Here is a 20003-nt window from a genome sequence, read left to right as displayed (position 1 = left end):
TGGCTGATTTCTTTAAGGAAGTAAAGGATACTCTGGTTGGAGCAGAGAGGAGAGAAGAGGTGAAGACGTGACCGTCTGGTTGGAGCAGAGAGGAGAGAAGAGGAGAAGACGTGACCGTCTGGTTGGAGCAGAGAGGAGAGAAGAGGAGAAGACGTGACCGTCTGATTGGAGCAGAGAGGAGAGAAGAGGAGAAGACGTGACCGTCTGGTTGGAGCAGAGAGGAGAGAAGAGGAGAAGACGTGACCGTCTGGTTGGAGCAGAGAGGAGAGAAGAGGAGAAGACGTGACCGTCTGATTGGAGCAGAGAGGAGAGAAGAGGAGAAGACGTGACCGTCTGGTTGGAGCAGAGAGGAGAGAAGAGGAGAAGACGTGACCGTCTGGTTGGAGCAGAGAGGAGAGAAGAGGAGAAGACGTGACCGTCTGGTTGGAGCAGAGAGGAGAGAAGAGGAGAAGACGTGACCGTCTGGTTGGAGCAGAGAGGAGACACTAGACATCCAAGTAACATTCAAAAATGTCTAAGATTTTACTGAATTGCATTTCACATATGGAAATCAGTCAATTGAAATAAATTCATTAGGCCCTAATCTATGGATTTCACATGACTGGGAATACAGATCCGTATGTGTTGGTCACAAACACCGTCAAAAAATAAAATAAAATAGGGGCATGGATTAGAAAACCAGTCAGTATCTGGTGTGACCACCATTTGGATATGGGGAGCCAACTGGAACACACTGTCGAACACGGCGATCCAGAGCATCCCAAACATGCTTATTTAACATCTGAACCAAAACGGTTCAAAACTGTCCAAAAGCCCGAGCAGCAACAAACACCAGAAAAATAGAACAAAGATGATAGATAGCTGATATGAAAGACATTATTGCAGCATACGAGGAAAAACACATATTCCACTGAAGGAGAGGGGGGGGGAGAAAGAAAGGGAAAGAGAACAGATTAAGAGAGAGTGTGTCAGAGCGGTTGACAGACATCGCCTGAATCTCAAAACCATACACTTGGCCCCTAAAGGGCTCTTCACAGTGATTTCACAGTGGCTGGGTAGTCTTTAAGCCCTTTATCGAGTGGCCCCTTGCTGTTGTGTTCGATAGTGATCACTCAAGCCTGCAAGTGTTTTAGCCTAAATTTATATTGACACTACACACACACACACACACACACAACATCCCAACTGCCACTTGTCAATATTCTAAATATTCTAAATTCTAAATCCATTTGCGTGGCTCGTCTCTTACCGCAACAAGTCTCAATGTCTGACACACTCATTATGAAGCAAGGGCAAATGGGGGCAGACATGTAATCAGATAGACAGAGATAAAGTTGTAAAAAACTACTCCTCCTGCAGTAAATACGTGCAAGTACACTGAGTATACAAAACATTAGGAACACCATACCTCGGTAATAAAAGGCACTTCAATATTTTGTCTTGCCCATTCACATTCTGAACGGTGTTAAGGAACGTTTTAAGGAATAAAATACAATTTTCACAAATTTAACCCTTCTCCTCCCCTTTATCTACATTGATTGACGTGGATTTAACAAGTGACATCAATAAGGGATCATATCTTTCACCTGGTCAGTGTCATCCCATGTCATGTTTCACCTGGTCAGTGTCATCCCATGTCATCTTTCACCTGGTCAGTGTCATCCCATGTCATGTTTCACCTGGTCAGTGTCATCCCATGTCATGTTTCACCTGGTCAGTGTCATCCCATGTCATCTTTCACCTGGTCAGTGTCATCCCATGTCATCTTTCACCTGGTCAGTGTCATCCCATGTCATGTTTCACCTGGTCAGTGTCATCCCATGTCATCTTTCACCTGGTCAGTGTCATCCCATGTCATGTTTCACCTGGTTGTCATCCCATGTCATGTTTCACCTGGTCAGTGTCATCCCATGTCATGTTTCACCTGGTCAGTGTCATCCCATGTCATGTTTCACCTGGTCAGTGTCATCCCATGTCATGTTTCACCTGGTCAGTGTCATCCCATGTCATCTTTCACCTGGTCAGTGTCATCCCATGTCATGTTTCACCTGGTCAGTGTCATCCCATGTCATCTTTCACCTGGTCAGTGTCATCCCATGTCATCTTTCACCTGGTCAGTGTCATCCCATGTCATCTTTCACCTGGTCAGTGTCATCCCATGTCATGTTTCACCTGGTCAGTGTCATCCCATGTCATGTTTCACCTGGTCAGTGTCATCCCATGTCATGTTTCACCTGGTCAGTGTCATCCCATGTCATCTTTCACCTGGTCAGTGTCATCCCATGTCATCTTTCACCTGGTCAGTGTCATCCCATGTCATGTTTCACCTGGTCAGTGTCATCCCATGTCATCTTTCACCTGGTCAGTGTCATCCCATGTCATCTTTCACCTGGTCAGTGTCATCCCATGTCATCTTTCACCTGGTCAGTGTCATCCCATGTCATCTTTCACCTGGTCAGTGTCATCCCATGTCATCTTTCACCTGGTCAGTGTCATCCCATGTCATCTTTCACCTGGTCAGTGTCATCCCATGTCATGTTTCACCTGGTCAGTGTCATCCCATGTCATGTTTCACCTGGTCAGTGTCATCCCATGTCATGTTTCACCTGGTCAGTGTCATCCCATGTCATGTTTCACCTGGTCAGTGTCATCCCATGTCATCTTTCACCTGGTCAGTGTCATCCCATGTCATCTTTCACCTGGTCAGTGTCATCCCATGTCATCTTTCACCTGGTCAGTGTCATCCCATGTCATCTTTCACCTGGTCAGTGTCATCCCATGTCATCTTTCACCTGGTCAGTGTCATCCCATGTCATCTTTCACCTGGTCAGTGTCATCCCATGTCATCTTTCACCTGGTCAGTGTCATCCCATGTCATCTTTCACCTGGTCAGTGTCATCCCATGTCATCTTTCACCTGGTCAGTGTCATCCCATGTCATGTTCTTAATGTTTTGTATACTCCATGTATATCGGTAGCTCGTCACGTTAGTCTAGTTTGACCGCCCGCTGATAAAGAGTCAGGGAGTTCCCTAAATATTTTTTTATAAAGAAACTGATCAAATATACAGCTGCTAAAATCAAGGTGGTTTACAAAGATGAGGACCAAGACTGAGTGCAGAGATTTAGTGTTCACAACTACAGAATCGTTGTGGAATCTGAAAAGACACATCGCATGATATGCCACGTGCACATTCTAACAGAAAGGAACGAGGTGGGTAGCTAGCTAAGTGTGTCATCTATTAGGTTACCATTGATCTGGTTCCAATTAGGCCTGACAAACTCCTTGAGAGGTCATTTTGACAAAAACTTAAGGCCTACTTATATTAAAATAAAACATTAACCTCTGCATCCCTGCCCAGCCTGGCAAAATTGGCCCGGAGGGTTTTTAGCATCCCCAGTGGCTCTCCAGACACAGTGCCGAGAGGGCCTGCTCTCCAGACACAGTGCCGAGAGGGCCTGCTCTCCAGACACAGTGCCGAGAGGGCCTGCTCTCCAGACACAGTGCCGAGAGGGCCTGCTCTCCAGACACAGTGCCGAGAGGGCCTGCTCTCCAGACACAGTGCCGAGAGGGCCTGCTCTCCAGACACAGTCACATGAGCCTGAAGCCATAGACTATGGCAAAACCTGTGTTTCTAAAAGTGAATTCAAACCTAAGGCATTTTGTTTAATTTAATTCTAAATCAAAACTTCGATACTAAATTCAGAGACTAATGAATTAATACAATGAAATGTTTAAAAATGCTGAGCACTTTATTTTCCTGCCAGCCTAGTGTGATGCATAACAATGTATTTCTTTGTATATATAGCTATAGCATTGAAACAGGTTGGAATAACCCTAGAGTGTAAACTGTCATGGGTCAAAACATATTGATACAACAGTAGATAAGATGGGGAGAAGTCTGTCCGTAATAAAGTGCTGCTCTGCCTTCTAAACAGCACTACCAACCAGGCAGGTCCTACAGGCCCTAGTTTCTACCTTCTAAACAGCACTACCAACCAGGCAGGTCCTACAGGCCCTAGTTTCTACCTTCTAAACAGCACTATCAACCAGGTAGGTCCTACAGGCCCTAGTTTCTACCTTCTAAACAGCACTACCAACCAGGCAGGTCCTACAGGCCCTAGTTTCTACCTTCTAAACAGCACTACCAACCAGGCAGGTCCTACAGGCCCTAGTTTCTACCTTCTAAACAGCACTACCAACCAGGCAGGTCCTACAGGCCCTAGTTTCTACCTTCTTAACAGCACTATCAACCAGGCAGGTCCTACAGGCCCTAGTTTCTACCTTCTAAACAGCACTATCAACCAGGCAGGTCCTACAGGCCCTAGTTTCTACCTTCTTAACAGCACTATCAACCAGGCAGGTCCTACAGGCCCTAGTTTCTACCTTCTTAACAGCACTATCAACCAGGCAGGTCCTACAGGCCCTAGTTTCTACCTTCTAAACAGCACTACCAACCAGGCAGGTCCTACAGGCCCTAGTTTCTACCTTCTTAACAGCACTACCAACCAGGCAGGTCCTACAGGCCCTAGTTTCTACCTTCTAAACAGCACTACCAACAAGGCAGGTCCTACAGGCCCTAGTTGTCACACCTGGACTACTGTTCAGTCGTGTGGTCAGGTGACACAATGTTTCTCTCTCCCTATGTTCTCAGGTCTCCTCCCCATCCCAGGCCAGTGTCACACAGACATGAACACATTTCCTATTTTTCCTATACAAACATGTAGAAGCATTTATCAAGCGATTAGCGAGCAAGCAATTCTTGGCCTCACAATAAATTGTCCTCCTGAAATCTATTAATCATTCAATAGACCCCATTATTCTCCCAGAATGATAAATACACCATTTTAGTCCAAGCCTAGAGTGGGTTAATGTAGTGTTTTCTTAGACAAAAACATGGTCTCTGATATCAACATTGTTTAGTGCATTTATACTGGCGTGTGTGTTTTGGCTGGTTAAGGGATAGAAGAGTTGAGAAAGGAATGTCTGGTAATCTCTAAGGGTTCTAGAAGGTTGTGTTCCAGAACGCTGGTGGAGATAATTTAAAGATAACTGATTCTGATTCCATGGGTTCTCATCCCACCTGTCTATCAGGTAGGTGCAGCACTTGTATTGACTAGGGATCCCTCATCATGTTTTGAACATGACAGTTTACAATGCATTATTTGGTGGTATACATGTAGAGCAGATATTAGGCCAATAACCAGCTAATTATCAAAATCCAGAAAAGAGACATTCAATTCTACAACCACCTAAAAGGAAGCGATTCACAAACCTTCCATAACAAAGCCATCACCTACAGAGAGATTAACCTGGAGAAGAGTCCCCTAACTAAGCAAGCTGGTCCTGGGGCTCTGTTCACAAACACAACCCACAGAGCCCCAGGACAACAGCACAATTAGACCCAACCAAATCATGAGAAAACAAAAAAGATAATTACTTAACACATTGGAAAGAATTAACAAAAAAACAGAGCAAACTAGAATGCTATTTGGCCCTAAACAGAGAGTACACAGCAGCAGAATACCTGACCACTGTGACTGACCCAAACTTGAGGAAAGCTTTGACTAAGTACAGGCTCAGTGAGCATAGCCTTGCTATTGAGAAAGGCCGCCGTAGGCAGACATGACTCTCAAGAGAAGACAGGCTATGTGCCCACTGCCCACAAAATGAGGTGGAAACTGAGCTGCACTTCCTAACCTCCTGTCAAACGCATGACCAGAGAGACACATATTTCCCTGACATGACACAGATCCAAAGCACACGAAAAAAAAAAACCTCAATATTGATAAACTCCCACATCTACTGGGTGAAATACCACAGTGTGCCATCACTGCAGCAAGACTTGTGACCTGTTGCCACAAGTGCAACCAGGGGTTGTAAATACAACCAATATTTATGTTAATTTATTTTCCCCTTTGTGTATCAATACAACAATGTCTTTTCCTTTAGAGCTTTTGTGAGTTTAATGTTTGTTTACTATCTCATTCACTTGCTTTGGCAATGTAAACATATGTTCCCCATGCCAATAAAGTCCTTGAATATTGAATTGAGAGATGGAGGAGAGGTGAAAGAGCAACTGGTACATTGCCTCGAGGGGAGAGATGGGTAGAGGGACTCGAGATAGAGAAGATGAAGGAAGAGCAAGAGAGGAGACTCCTCTACCTGTCTATGTAGTGAGTTAGTATCAGAATGGAGAGAAGAAGAGACTTACATTGCCCATGTACTCAGACAGCAGGTCCTGCAGAGCCTGCCGGACAGAGTTGCACTCGGCCACGATGCGCTCGCGCCGGTCATCACGGGTACAGGACGAGTCGGCCATGAGGGCGGCGCCACTGATGATGCTCTCCAAGCGCTCCTCCAGAGACGGGCGGAAACGCTCCTCGCTAAACGCCAGGGGGTCCACGATGATCTGCTTCTGTTGAGTTAGAAAACAGAGCGAGAGTTAGAAAACAGAGCGAGAGAGAAAGACGAGATGAGAGAGAGGGTTGAGGGAAAGAGAGAGAGAGAGGGTTGAGGGAAAGAGAGAGAGAGAGGGTTGAGGGAAAGAGAGAGAGAGAGAGTTGAGGGAAAGAGAGAGAGAGAGAGTTGAGGGAAAGAGAGAGAGAGTTGAGGGAAAGAGAGAGAGAGAGGGAAAGAGGAGAAAGGTTGAGGAAAAGAGAGAGAGGGGGTTGAGGGAAAGAGAGAGAGAGAGAGAGGGGTTGAGGGAAAGAGAGAGAGAGAGGGTTGAGGGAAAGAGAGAGAGAGAGGGTTGAGGGAAAGAGAGAGAGAGGGTTGAGGGAAAGAGAGAGAGAGAGGGTTGAGGGAAAGAGAGAGAGAGAGGGTTGAGGGAAAGAGAGAGAGAGAGGGTTGAGGGAAAGAGAGAGAGAGAGAGTTGAGGGAAAGAGAGAGAGAGAGGGTTGAGGGAAAGAGAGAGAGTTGAGGGAAAGAGAGAGAGAGAGAGTTGAGGGAAAGAGAGAGAGAGAGGGTTGAGGGAAAGAGAGAGAGAGGGTTGAGGGAAAGAGAGAGAGAGGGTTGAGGGAAAGAGAGAGAGAGAGTTGGGAAAGAGAGAGAGAGGGGAAAGAGAGAGAGAGGGAAAGAGAGAGAGAGGGAAAGAGAGAGAGGGGAAAGAGAGAGAGAGGGAAAGAGAGAGAGAGGGAAAGAGAGAGAGAGGGAAAGAGAGAGAGAGAGGAAAGAGAGAGAGAGGGAAAGAGAGAGAGAGGGAAAGAGAGAGAGAGGAAAGAGAGAGAGAGGGAAAGAGAGAGAGAGGGAAAGAGAGAGAGAGGGAAAGAGAGAGAGAGGGAAAGAGAGAGAGAGAGGAAAGAGAGAGAGAGGGAAAGAGAGAGAGAGGGAAAGAGAGAGAGAGGGAAAGAGAGAGAGAGGGAAAGAGAGAGAGAGGGAAAGAGAGAGAGAGGGAAAGAGAGAGAGAGGGAAAGAGAGAGAGAGGGAAAGAGAGAGAGAGAGGGTTGAGGGAAAGAGAGAGAGAGGGTTGAGGGAAAGAGAGAGAGGGTTGAGGGAAAGAGAGAGAGGGTTGAGGGAAAGAGAGAGAGGGTTGAGGGAAAGAGAGAGAGGGTTGAGGGAAAGAGAGAGAGGGTTGAGGGAAAGAGAGAGAGGGTTGAGGGAAAGAGAGAGAGGGTTGAGGGAAAGAGAGAGAGGGTTGAGGGAAAGAGAGAGAGGGTTGAGGGAAAGAGAGAGAGGGTTGAGGGAAAGAGAGAGAGGGTTGTTGTCATTCCTTTGAGCGTTACACGTGGTCTGACACTGCGAGGACGATCAGCTGTCCGTCCTGTCTCCCTGTAGCGCTGTCTTAGGCATCTCACAGTACGGACATTGACATTTATTGCCCTGGCCACATCTGCGGTCCTCATGCCTCCTTGCAGCATGCCTAAGACACGTTCACACAGATGAGCAGGGACCCTGGGCACCTGTCTTTTGGTGTTCTTCAGAGTCAGTAGAAAGGCCTCTTGAGTGTCCTAAGTTTTAATATCGGACCTTAATTGCCTACCGTCTGTAAGCTGTTAGTGTCTTAACGACCGTTCCACAGGTGCATGTTCATTAATTGTTTATGGTTCATTGAACAAGCATGGGGAAACAGTGTTTAAACCCTTTACAATGAAGATCTGTGAAGTTATTTGGATTTTTATTAATTATCTTTTAAAGACTGAGTCCTGAAAAAGGGACTTTTTTTGCTGAGTTTATAACAGCATATTATTGCTGAGCCATCAGCTTTTCCTTTACAGACCGATACCTTTCATCTGGGCCACTGAGTGAGTGGGATCGCCTCTATACTCTTAGAGGGCTCATCCTGTTCTTCTCATATCTTCTGAAATAGTTACATGTGATATGGGGTCAGAGCTGCTCTGAGGTGGTGTGTGGGTGGGGGGGTACGTGTGATGTTATCGGTCAACTGCTCTGAGGAAGTGGGGGGGTTGTTTACATGTGATGTTATGGGGTCAGAGCTGCTCTGAGGAGGTGGGGGGTTGTTTACGTGTAATGTTATGGGGTCAGAGCTGCTCTGGGGAGGTGTGTGGGGGTTGTTTACGTGTGATGTTATGGGGTCAGCTGCTCTGAGGTGGTGGGGGGGTGTGTTTACGTGTGATGTTATGGGGTCAGCTGCTCTGAGGTGGTGTGTGTGGCTGGGGGGATACGTGTGATGTTATGGGGTCAGAGATGCTCTGAGGTGGTGTGTGGGGGGGGGGTACGTGTGATGTTATGGGGTCAGAGCTGCTCTGAGGTGGTGTGTGTGGCTGGGGGGTGATACGTGTGATGTTATGGGGTCAGAGATGCTCTGGGGTGGTGTGGGGGGGGGTACGTGTGATGTTATGGGGTCAGAGCTGCTCTGAGGTGGTGTGTGTGGCTGGGGGGGATACGTGTGATGTTATGGGGTCAGAGCGTGGCTGAGGTGGTGGGATTGGTGTGATAAACAGCTATGTTTTTAAAGGTTTACATAGACCTACACTATTGAGCTGTTTGATTGCCAAGGCATGATTACTTACACAAATCACTTGGTTAAATAGCCTACAGGAAAAAAATACAAATTAATATTGTAATGCTATTCTGAAGTCGATATAATGGTTTAGAATTGAACCATGTAGTTTATTTATCAGTTGAATATTAACCGTCAGGTGAAAGAAATGTTCTAATAATCCCAGTCACAATGTCCACGTGCAACTTAATGTTTGAATAGTCACTATGTCTACATGCAACTTAATGTTTGAATAGTCACTATGTCCACATGCAACTTAATGTTTGAATAGTCACTATGTCCACATGCAACTTAATGTTTGAATAGTCACTATGTCTACATGCAACTTAATGTTTGAATAGTCACTATGTCTACATGCAACTTAATGTTTGAATAGTCACTATGTCTACATGCAACTTAATGTTTGAATAGTCACTATGTCTACATGCAACTTAATGTTTGAATAGTCACTATGTCTACATGCAACTTAATGTTTGAATAGTCACTATGTCTACATGCAACTTAATGTTTGAATAGTCACTATGTCCACATGCAACTTAATGTTTGATCCCAGCTTTGCAGAACTGTATGATTGGTTTCTTTGTTTTTTTTAATTGGCAACGTTTTACAAAAATCGGAGTGTCTGACATGACAAACAAAAAAAATACTGGATTCACGGCGGACATTTGAGTGAATAAACGGTAAGCCAATATTCACTGTCAAATTCACACAATTACACCATTTATATATATACCCCAAAATAACACGATTTTGTTAATGCCCGAGGGATTTTTCTTTAGGACATTAAACAAGCAACAATATCATATTTAGTCTGAGCTAGCTAATGGTTCACCCATCAGGGTAAACAATGCAGAGGGCCAACCCCGCGCTTCAGCCGTGTTGCCACACACATGATCAGCTCATAGCCTTCTGCCAGACCTCTGGTTGAAACAGCTCTCATTCGCCCCCACTTCACAGTAGAATCCTCAAACAACGTTCTAAAGACTGGTGACATCTAGTGGAAGCCTTGGGAAGTGCAATACGACCCCATAGACACTGCATATTAGAAAGACAATGAGTTGAAAAACTACAAACCTCAGATTTTCCCACTTCCTGTTTGGATTTTTTTCTCAGATTTTCGCCTGCCATATGAGTTTTGTTATACTCACAGACATCATTCAAACAGTTTTAGAAACATCCAAGTGTTTTCTATCCAAATCTACTAATAATATGCATATATTGGCTTCTGGGCCTGAGTAGCAGGCAGTTTACTCTGGGCACACTTTTTCCATCCAAACTTGAAAACGCTGCCCCCTATCCAAAACAGGTTAACTTGCTTTCCTGTGATCTTGGCCCAGGCCAGGTCATTTTCTCAATTTCGGGCAAATAGTTTTTACTTGGCACAAGATACGGTGCCTGTTCCTCTGTGTCGATCCAGAGAAAGAAGAGAAATAAAAGAGCAAAGTGAGAGAAATAAATCATAACCGGTTACAAAACCCTTCCGTTAGCACCGGTTAAAACAAACTATTCAGATGTTACAATTCCTGGTTTATTAGCTTAGCCACCCACCCCCCCACATCTGACCTCCTCTGTTTGAGTGTCACGTCGCCATGGCAACAGGCACTCTCTCTCTCGCTCTCTCTGGGTGTGCGTGTTCGTCTATGACTCACTCCCTGAAAGTTGCCTCGGCAGTGCTTGAAATTAGGCACCTTGGCCCAGAGAGAGGGAACTGGTCTGGAATGAAATGCAGAGACGCTGTGATATTAAATAAGAAGAAAAAAAATAAGAAAAACTGGTACGGTCACCAGGAAATGACTGATGTACAAGATCTGCAGTGGTTGTTATGATGCTAATAACCCGCTGCTTCTGCTCTCATCTCACGTGTCCTCTTCATCTTTCATGCATCTTCCTCTTTCACACACACACACCATCTGTCTGTGTTATGGAGCCGCTGCACTTCCTCTCCTGAGCCGTTCTGACTGAGTAGAACCACAGCACCTCTGCTCCTCCTTCCCAGCTCCCTCCCCCACTCCTCCTCCTCCTCTTCTTCTTCTTCTTCTCTGCAGGCTGAGAGACACCAGAGAATGACCCATCAATCAACCAGAGTCAGGTTAAGACCTGATGGAGTGGTATTGCCACTGACCAGCCTGCTAGCCACCAGAGGCGGCCTGTTGGAGAACACTAGTTTATTTAAAATAAAGTAAACATTGCCTTCTTTTCCCGACAAATATAATGCAAGTAAGCATTTTTTTTTATTGTACAGTGTACACCAGGTATAGCATATGCAAAACAAAAACACAAGAGCTACCCCAAACAGTTGATATTACAGCCATGTCATGCTAATGGGGAGCCAACATAGCTGCCATAGAATGTTGTAATGACAATTCATGATAATGCAGACCCATTGGCCCTACTCTAAATGCATACAGTTGAAGTCAGAAGTTTACTTAGGTTGGAGTTATTAAAACTAGTTTTTCAACCACTACACAAATTTCTTGTTTCTCTAGGGTAGGGTAGGGTGCAGTATTTTGATGTCGGGATGAAAAGCGTGCCCAAAGTAAACTACCTGTTACTCAGGCCCAGAAGCTAGGATGTGCATATAATTGGTATGTGGATAGAAAACACTCTGTTTCTTAAAACTGTTAAAATAATGTTGACGAGTAAAACAGAACTGATATGGCGAAACACCAACCAATTTTTCAAATGGCTATTACTTTAATTATAAAAGGCCAAGTGCCCAGATTGCAGTTCCTAGGGCTTCCACTAGATGTCAGTCTTTAGATAGAGTTTCAGGCTGGTTTTTGGAAAAATGACCCAGAAATTGTAGTTTTTCTTGGTGGCTCCCACTTTGGCTACAGTTTTTCCAAGCATGTTCTTTTGGTATTTTTCTCCGGTAAATACAATAACGATTATCCGTCTTAAATAAAACAATCAAATTTGCGTATTAGGGTATAATTTTAATGAGGTGAAATCCTCCCAGATTGCAGTTCCTAGGGCTTCCACTAGATGTAAAGACGATAACAATTCGCCATCTTAAATTGTATCATTTAGGGTACCTAAGGTTTGGTTATAAACGTTGTTTGACTTGTTTGGAAAAGTTTATTAGTAACGTTTGGGATTCATTTTGATGGAGGGGAAATGGGTAGATTGACTGAAGCGCTAAACAGAGTTTTTATGGATATAAAAAAAGGATATTATCGAACAAAAAGGACCATTTGTAAATGGGACCTTTGAGTGCCAACAGAAGATGATCATCAAAGGCATTTTTTATATAGTCATTTCTGACTTGTGTCGCACCTGCCTGGTTGAAATATGATTATGTGTTTTTATGAGGGGCGCTGAAGTTTCTTTTTATTGAGTTTAGTCACACGATTCCTTTAAATTTGCAGCAAGTTTGCCAGTTGGGCTGCCAGACTTATTTGCCATACCTTCGGCCTCATCCCCCTCAACATTTTTTCTTTTTTAATTCCTCATCATTCCACCGGGATTTTCTTAAAATGGGTGCATGCTTATTAGTAACTGGAGAAAGCAATTTCATAAATATATGTTTAGTGCAGATTCTGGTTGCTCCTCATTACACACCAGAGACCAGCAAATACTCTATACATCATAAACATAGGAATCAATACGACACTTCTTGTTTCTCCTTTTATACACTATATTATTAGGCTCCTCCTTTGGAACCTTGGTTTTCCTACATATGGCTCCTATACGGTGATCACTACATCCAATGGATTCGGATACTGCTTTAAAAAGCACATTTCTGAAGTGTTAGCTAAGGTGTGATCAATACATGTTGATGATTTCATTCCTGTGCTGTTTGCAAATACCCTGGTAGGTTGACTGAACAGGTGCCTGTAACCTGTTTGAAGCTTTTTCTTGGAGCAGCTTGATATAAGCCAGTCAATATTATTATTATATATTTTTTTTAATCACCCAGAAAATATACTTCTGTTGATATCACATATTATCAAGCATTTTACACATGTTATCCAGATACTGACTGTTAGCACTTGGTTTATAGCAGCTTCCCACAAGAATGGGCTTTAGGTGAGGCAGATGAACCTGTAGCCATATTACTTAAATACTGTTGAACATTAGATCGTCTCAACTTTACAGGAATGTGGTTCTGAATATAAAAAACGACCACACCTCCAACTTAGGCATTTCTGTCTTTCATGTAGATGTTATAACCATGTATTGCTACCACTGTATCAAAAAGTATATTATCTAAGTGAGTTTGAGAGGATGTCCGAATTTGAAAGTCACACAGTTACAAGCTAATTATTGATTTCATGAACCTTGTTTCTTAAGCTTCAAAATGTTAAAAAACACGTGGGTTATTTTTTAGCACTTTTTCTGGGATTATTTTTCTTGCTTTACTGGGAATCTTAGCAGAAGTTGACATGCTCATGTTATTTATATTAGTGCAGACGGCAGACTTCTTACTAGGGCACACCGCCTCAGGTTGTAGACCTCCGGTTCATAGGTCGCATGATTACAGCATACAATAGCTGTAGGATCAGCAGAGGCATTCAGGGTCAGTCAGAGGGACGTGAAATAGGTTACGTACATTGTGTCTACAAAAACACCCCTGGGATAATGTACATTTGCTGAAGCATTATGACAACTCCGTGACACAGCGGTAGGGATTAACTGCGCTGTGCTTGGGTCATTGATGAGTCACTGTCTCAACGCAGCCTTTACAGTGCTGTGAAAGGATCCAGGAACCCAAATGATTGGTTTGGATCCCATCCTCCTTATAATATGAGCTTAGTTTCCAGAAGCTATCAGAATCGTCAATAATTGTTTCACCCACAGAGCTGCAATAGTCTGGTAGCCAGTTATGAAAGGCTAAAAGTCTACTGAAATGTTCAATGTCACGATTTAGGAAGGGCAGAGGGCCAGATTATGGAGCTTCTGTTAGTGTAGTGACCCAATCAGTTCATTTAAAAATCTCTTCAGCTGCCCTTCATAATGTCATTGAATCCCGCATGAACTATGATAGACTCAATTTTCTTGAAGCGGACTTAAAATGTTTGAGAGCAGCCTATTGAAGTCCTGTACAGGCACACACATATATATATACACTCTTGAGAAGAAGAAGAAAAAGCCATGCATGTACATGGTGTAAAATCATAGAGGATAACAAAGTCTGGGACTTATTTCCGTTGTGGTCCTCATCTATATCTATCTATCTATCTATCTATAAGAGGAAAATTAGTCTGTCCTAAATGGGACCCTTGCATTTAGAATGCACTACTTTAGACCAGACACTAGAACAGTTTCCTCTGTATTTTAGGACAACAGTCAAACTCCACTAGATTAAAATCGCAAATATTGAATAATCTATTGACAACAACAACAAAAAAGTTAGGGTCGAAGTTGAGGCTTTGCACACTGTTCACGACCAAATTAACAATCCGGGATTTTGCCACCATCTGAAACACTGAGATCAAATCTTACAGGTTGGATTTGGGGTCAGCAGCAGTAGAGGCAGCATTAATCTGATCCAATCCTGGATTACAAGGCTTCCTGGACTGAATTCAATCAAACACACAGGATAACATGTCAACAGCTTTAAAGCCATATTTACAAACAGGAGAGAGAGAGAGAGAGAGAGACACACAGAGAGAGACACACAGAGAGACACACAGAGACACACACAGAGACACACACAGAGACACACACAGAGACACACACAGAGACACACACAGAGACACACACAGAGACACACACAGAGACACACACAGAGACACACACAGAGACAGAGAGAGAAAGAGAAAGAGGGAGCCTAAGAACATAGTGCGAGAAAGAGATGGGGGAGAGAAAGAGGGAGCCTAAGAACAGAGAGCGAGAAAGAGAGGGGGAGAGAAAGAGGGAGCCTAAGAACAGAGAGCGAGAAAGAGAGGGGGAGAGAAAGAGGGAGCCTAAGAACAGAGAGCGAGAGAGGGGGAGAGAAAGAGGGAGCCTAAGAACAGAGAGCGAGAAAGAGGGGGAGAGAAAGAGGGAGCCTAAGAACAGAAAGCGAGAAAGAGAGGGGGAGAGAAAGAGGGAGCCTAAGAACAGAGAGCGAGAAAGAGAGGGAGAGAAAGAGGGAGCCTAAGAACAGAGAGCGAGAAAGAGAGGGGGAGAAAGAGGGAGCCTAAGAACAGAGAGCGAGAAAGAGAGGGGGAGAAAGAGGGAGCCTAAGAACAGAGAGCGAGAAAGAGAGAGGCAAAAGATAGATACAAAGAAACACTTTTTCTTTTAAGAAATAGAAAAGTGAGGTGAGAGAAAAACCTGTTTTTGGGCTGAGTTGCTACAGTGGCAACATCCCCTCACATCTCTCCCTGACCTGCAGACACTACAGTGGGAACATCACCTCACAGGCTGGGGCCTGTTCCCTCCCTGCCTCCCACGTAGCACCCTAGTCCCTACATAGGGCTGTGGTCAAAAGTAGTGCACTATGTGATTCTTTATGGGCCCCGAGTCAAAAGTAGTGCACTTTTTAGGGAATAGGGTGTAACTTGGGATGCTCTGTTCTGTTTTAGTTCTCAACACAGCAGCAGGGGAAGAGGTGAGACCAAGCTGACACCATTGAGGTATACCTGCTTTGCAAACTTTGCATTTGTTTATGCAGTGCAGTCCGGTGTTATCAGATCAGTGCAGACCAAGGAAAGGAGATATGAGGGGGAGAGGACCCCCATAGCTCTCCTCCCTCTCCAAACCCCATCCCCCCTAGACTTACATCAAAGTTGTTGAGAGCGTAGGACAGCTCTCCTCCCTCTCCAAACCCCATCCCCCCTAGACTTACATCAAAGTTGTTGAGAGCGTAGGACAGCTCTCCTCCCTCTCCAAACCCCATCCCCCCTAGACTTACATCAAAGTTGTTGAGAGCGTAGGCCAGCTCTCCTCCCCCTCCAAACCCCATCCCTCCTAGACTTACATCAAAGTTGTTGAGAGCGTAGGCCAGCTCTCCTCCCTCCTAGACTTACATCAAAGTTGTTGAGAGCGTAGGCCAGCTCTCCTCCCTCTCCAAACCCCATCCCTCCTAGACTTACATCAAAGTTGTTGAGAGCGTAGGCCAGCTCTCCTCCCCCAGCAGGGTGGTTGAAGGCAGCATCATCTGAGGCAGTAGCCTGGGCAGCATTAGAGATGCCTGAGACTGCATGCTGAAGTTGCTTGTAGATCAGGTCACGGTTCGCCTGGAGAATGGAATTAAATTCACGTTATTTACGGGGGAACTAAAGATAATAAAAATACAAAATCAACCAGATGTGTCTCTGAAGCGCTTCGAGATTCTGTATGTAATGTGCTATTGAAGTAAAATCATGATCATAAGCTCTTTTCTTTTTTTACATGTCAAATATTATTAGGTCCCAAATGGCACCCTAAACCCTTGATGTTGCGCAGAAATGGCTTTTGGTCAACATCAGTTCACTATTAGGGAACAAGGTGCCATTTGGGATGCCCCCACTGTTCTACTACAGACCTTGTATGCGGCCACGTCCGGGTGTTGAAGGCAGGCGCGGGAGGCAGTGTAGAGCATGGGGATGTTCCTCTGGAGAACACCGCGGGCAGCCGCCATCTGATCCTTATGGTGAACATCCTTCAACTCCTACAGAGACAGAGAGGCAACGGTATCATTACACTATCTGGAAAACATCCTTTCAATAGCAAAGAACGCAGTCTCCGGGGGAGGAGGGGGGAGACGAGGGGGGAGACAGTCTCCGGGGGAGGAGGCGAGTAGGGAGACAGGCTCCGGGGGAGGAGGGGGGAGACGAGGGGGGAAGACCGGCACTTTGGATTGAAGACCAAGTGCTGCCCTCATGTACACAATTATGACAAAGCTGCTGTCTGAGCGACCTCGGCGCTGCTCTGTCTGAGCGACCTCGGCGCTGCTCTGTCTGAGCGACCTCGGCGCTGCTCTGTCTGAGCGACCTCGGCGCTGCTCTGTCTGAGCGACCTCGGCGCTGCTCTGTCTGAGCGACCTCGGCGCTGCTCTGTCTGAGCGACCTCGGCGCTGCTCTGTCTGAGCGACCTCGGCGCTGCTCTGTCTGAGCGACCTCGGCGCTGCTCTGTCTGAGCGACCTCGGCGCTGCTCTGTCTGAGCGACCCAGATTCTCCCCCGTGGTGATAAAGCGCAGTCATAATCAGGCCATTCCAATATGTCCTGCGGCTTTAACACATAGGTCTTACTACTGGCTCCAGTGTTGGTTTTTATAGAAGAGCCAGGGAGACAGCATAGGCTCCTGCCTCCCAAATTACACTATTCCCTATATGTGAATACAGTGCACTACATATAGGGAATACAGTGCACTACATATAGGGAATACAGTGCACTACATATAGGGAATACAGTGCACTACATATAGGGAATACAGTGCACTACATATAGGGAATACAGTGCACTACATATAGGGAATACAGTGCACTACATATAGGGAATACAGTGCACTACATATAGGGAATACAGTGCACTACATATAGGGAATACAGTGCACTACATATAGGGAATACAGTGCACTACATATAGGGAATACAGTGCACTACATATAGGGAATACAATGCACTACATATAGGGAATACAGTGCACTACATATAGGGAATACAGTGCACTACATATAGGGAATACAGTGCACTACATATAGGGAATACAGTGCCATTTACGAGGTAGAATCAACTGATGCCTTAGCATAAAAGGTAATCAACATCGGCCAAAGCCTCGATCGTATGGCTTTAAGTTTACATTTCAGTCGACTAAAAAACAGGAAGGGACATATTTATTGACAACCTGGTTGTTTGGTACTAAACCAAATCTAAAATTTAAAAAACACAAGACTGGAAAGACAAATAGGAAAATAAAACAGACCCAAAACAATAGCATGTGAGATATAACGAGCAGATTCTTCTCCTATACTGTGTGTGTGTGTGTGTGTGTGTGTGTGTGTGTGTGTGTGTGTGTGTGTCCTACCTGAACAGTCTAGTGATACTGCTCGTCCCTTTAACTCCAGTGACGTCAACGGCGAAACTCATCATGAAATATGAAATGCAGTGACAGTCCCCATCTCTCCATAATGGATGTGGTCACCCTGTGCTGCCTGCAATACATCTATCCACTCCCTCCTCTGGGGAGGGGGTTTAAACAGCTGAAATGTATAGACACTGTCCTTATTTTTTTACACCTTAAAAATTGTAACAACCTGTTACATTCTGAAAATTGGTCACCGTAGCTTTAAATCAGTTTTTTTTTTCTTGCTTGACTGCACTGAGCTACTGAGTTCCAGGCTAGAAGCATCTCCCCAGGTGATTACTAACATTCAGTCCATTTCCTTAATATTGATCAAATGGAGCAACTTTATTACGTAGCCTAGTGTTAGCCCAAAAGCTCCTGATCTACAGATGGTTCAACTTTTTTTTTAAAAACATCCACTTTCAGCTAGACAGCACGTTTACAAAGATTTGTAGAACTAACCGGAAGATAGCCTGTAAATTGGTCAATGGTGGGCAGAGCCAAGCAGGAACGAGCAAGATCCGACTGGAGCAGTCGAGCATTCATTTGCATATTTCCGTTAGGAAACACCTACTCGGCAGCAATAACTATATTTGCCTTTCTACTCCTAAACAGTGTTATATATTTTCTAAACTTTGGCAAAGGGCAAAGTCTACAAAACTTAGTTCGTAGCAGATTCTTTGTTTTGGGAAAACAAAACTGTATTGAGATCAAATGTTTCGTCAATGAGAAAACTAGCAGAATGCCGGACAAAAATCCATGTCACTCCATCTTCTCCAAATGCCGGGCCACTGGGCTTCCTCTAACTACCATATTTGGAAGCATCAAGCCGGGCCACTGGGCTTTCTCTCACTACCATATTTGGAAGCATCAAGCCGGGCCACTGGGCTTCCTCTCACTACCATATTTGGAAGCATCAAGCCGGGCCACTGGGCTTCCTCTCACTACCATATTTGGAAGCATCAAGCCGGGCCACTGGGCTTCCTCTCACTACCATATTTGGAAGCATCAAGCCGGGCCACTGGGCTTCCTCTCACTACCATATTTGGAAGCATCAAGCCGGGCCACTGGGCTTCCTCTCACTACCATATTTGGAAGCATCAAGCCGGGCCACTGGGCTTTCTCTCACTACCATATTTGGAAGCATCAAGCCGGGCCACTGGGCTTCCTCTCACTACCATATTTGGAAGCATCAAGCCGGGCCACTGGGCTTCCTCTCACTACCATATTTGGAAGCATCAAGCCGGGCCACTGGGCTTCCTCTCACTACCATATTTGGAAGCATCAAGCCGGGCCACTGGGCTTCCTCTCACTACCATATTTGGAAGCATCAAGCCGGGCCACTGGGCTTCCTCTAACTACCATATTTGGAAGCATCAAGCCGGGCCACTGGGCTTCCTCTCACTACCATATTTGGAAGCATCAAGCCGGGCCACTGGGCTTCCTCTCACTACCATATTTGGAAGCATCAAGCCGGGCCACTGGGCTTCCTCTAACTACCATATTTGGAAGCATCAAGCCGGGCCACTGGGCTTCCTCTCACTACCATATTTGGAAGCATCAAGCCGGGCCACTGGGCTTCCTCTCACTACCATATTTGGAAGCATCAAGCCGGGCCACTGGGCTTCCTCTAACTACCATATTTGGAAGCATCATGCCGGGCCACTGGGCTTCCTCTCACTACCATATTTGGAAGCATCATGCCGGGCCACTGGGCTTCCTCTAACTACCATATTTGGAAGCATCAAGCCGGGCCACTGGGCTTCCTCTCACTACCATATTTGGAAGCATCAAGCCGGGCCACTGGGCTTCCTCTCACTACCATATTTGGAAGCATCAAGCCGGGCCACTGGGCTTCCTCTAACTACCATATTTGGAAGCATCATGCCGGGCCACTGGGCTTCCTCTCACTACCATATTTGGAAGCATCATGCCGGGCCACTGGGCTTCCTCTAACTACCATATTTGGAAGCATCAAAATAATCGGAAATATCGGTCTCGTTGTTCTGTGACGTTTACGTGAGAATGCAGAAATGTTATTCAGCTAGCCTGCTAGCAGCCTATATTA

At 45.2% G+C, this 20003-nt stretch overlaps 1 protein-coding gene and 1 long non-coding RNA gene across 2 annotated transcripts in view; both read right to left on the bottom strand.

The window, feature by feature from the left end:
• The window catches only part of LOC118363913 (catenin alpha-1), a 263089-nt gene that overhangs the window by 199012 nt on the left and 44074 nt on the right, over positions 1-20003 (bottom strand). The window contains exons 6-8 of the mRNA XM_052487347.1: positions 16415-16540; positions 15984-16127; positions 6214-6417 (exon numbers count right to left, since the gene is read on the bottom strand). Coding sequence (XP_052343307.1) covers positions 6214-6417; positions 15984-16127; positions 16415-16540 — 474 coding nt within the window. The remainder of the gene's footprint in view (positions 1-6213; positions 6418-15983; positions 16128-16414; positions 16541-20003) is intronic.
• LOC127913842 (uncharacterized) lies at positions 1699-2906 on the bottom strand. The gene is made up of 4 exons (XR_008086934.1): positions 2638-2906; positions 2328-2513; positions 1894-2141; positions 1699-1803 (listed from the first exon to the last, which is right to left on the bottom strand). It is a non-coding gene; the product is annotated as an uncharacterized LOC127913842 (long non-coding RNA).

The sequence above is a fragment of the Oncorhynchus keta genome, chromosome 30, assembly GCF_023373465.1.
Source record: "Oncorhynchus keta strain PuntledgeMale-10-30-2019 chromosome 30, Oket_V2, whole genome shotgun sequence".
Classification (NCBI taxonomy): Eukaryota; Metazoa; Chordata; class Actinopteri; order Salmoniformes; family Salmonidae; genus Oncorhynchus; species Oncorhynchus keta.
The sequence above is the reverse complement of the archived record's forward strand: the minus strand, read 5'-3'. Positions and strand labels throughout refer to the sequence as shown.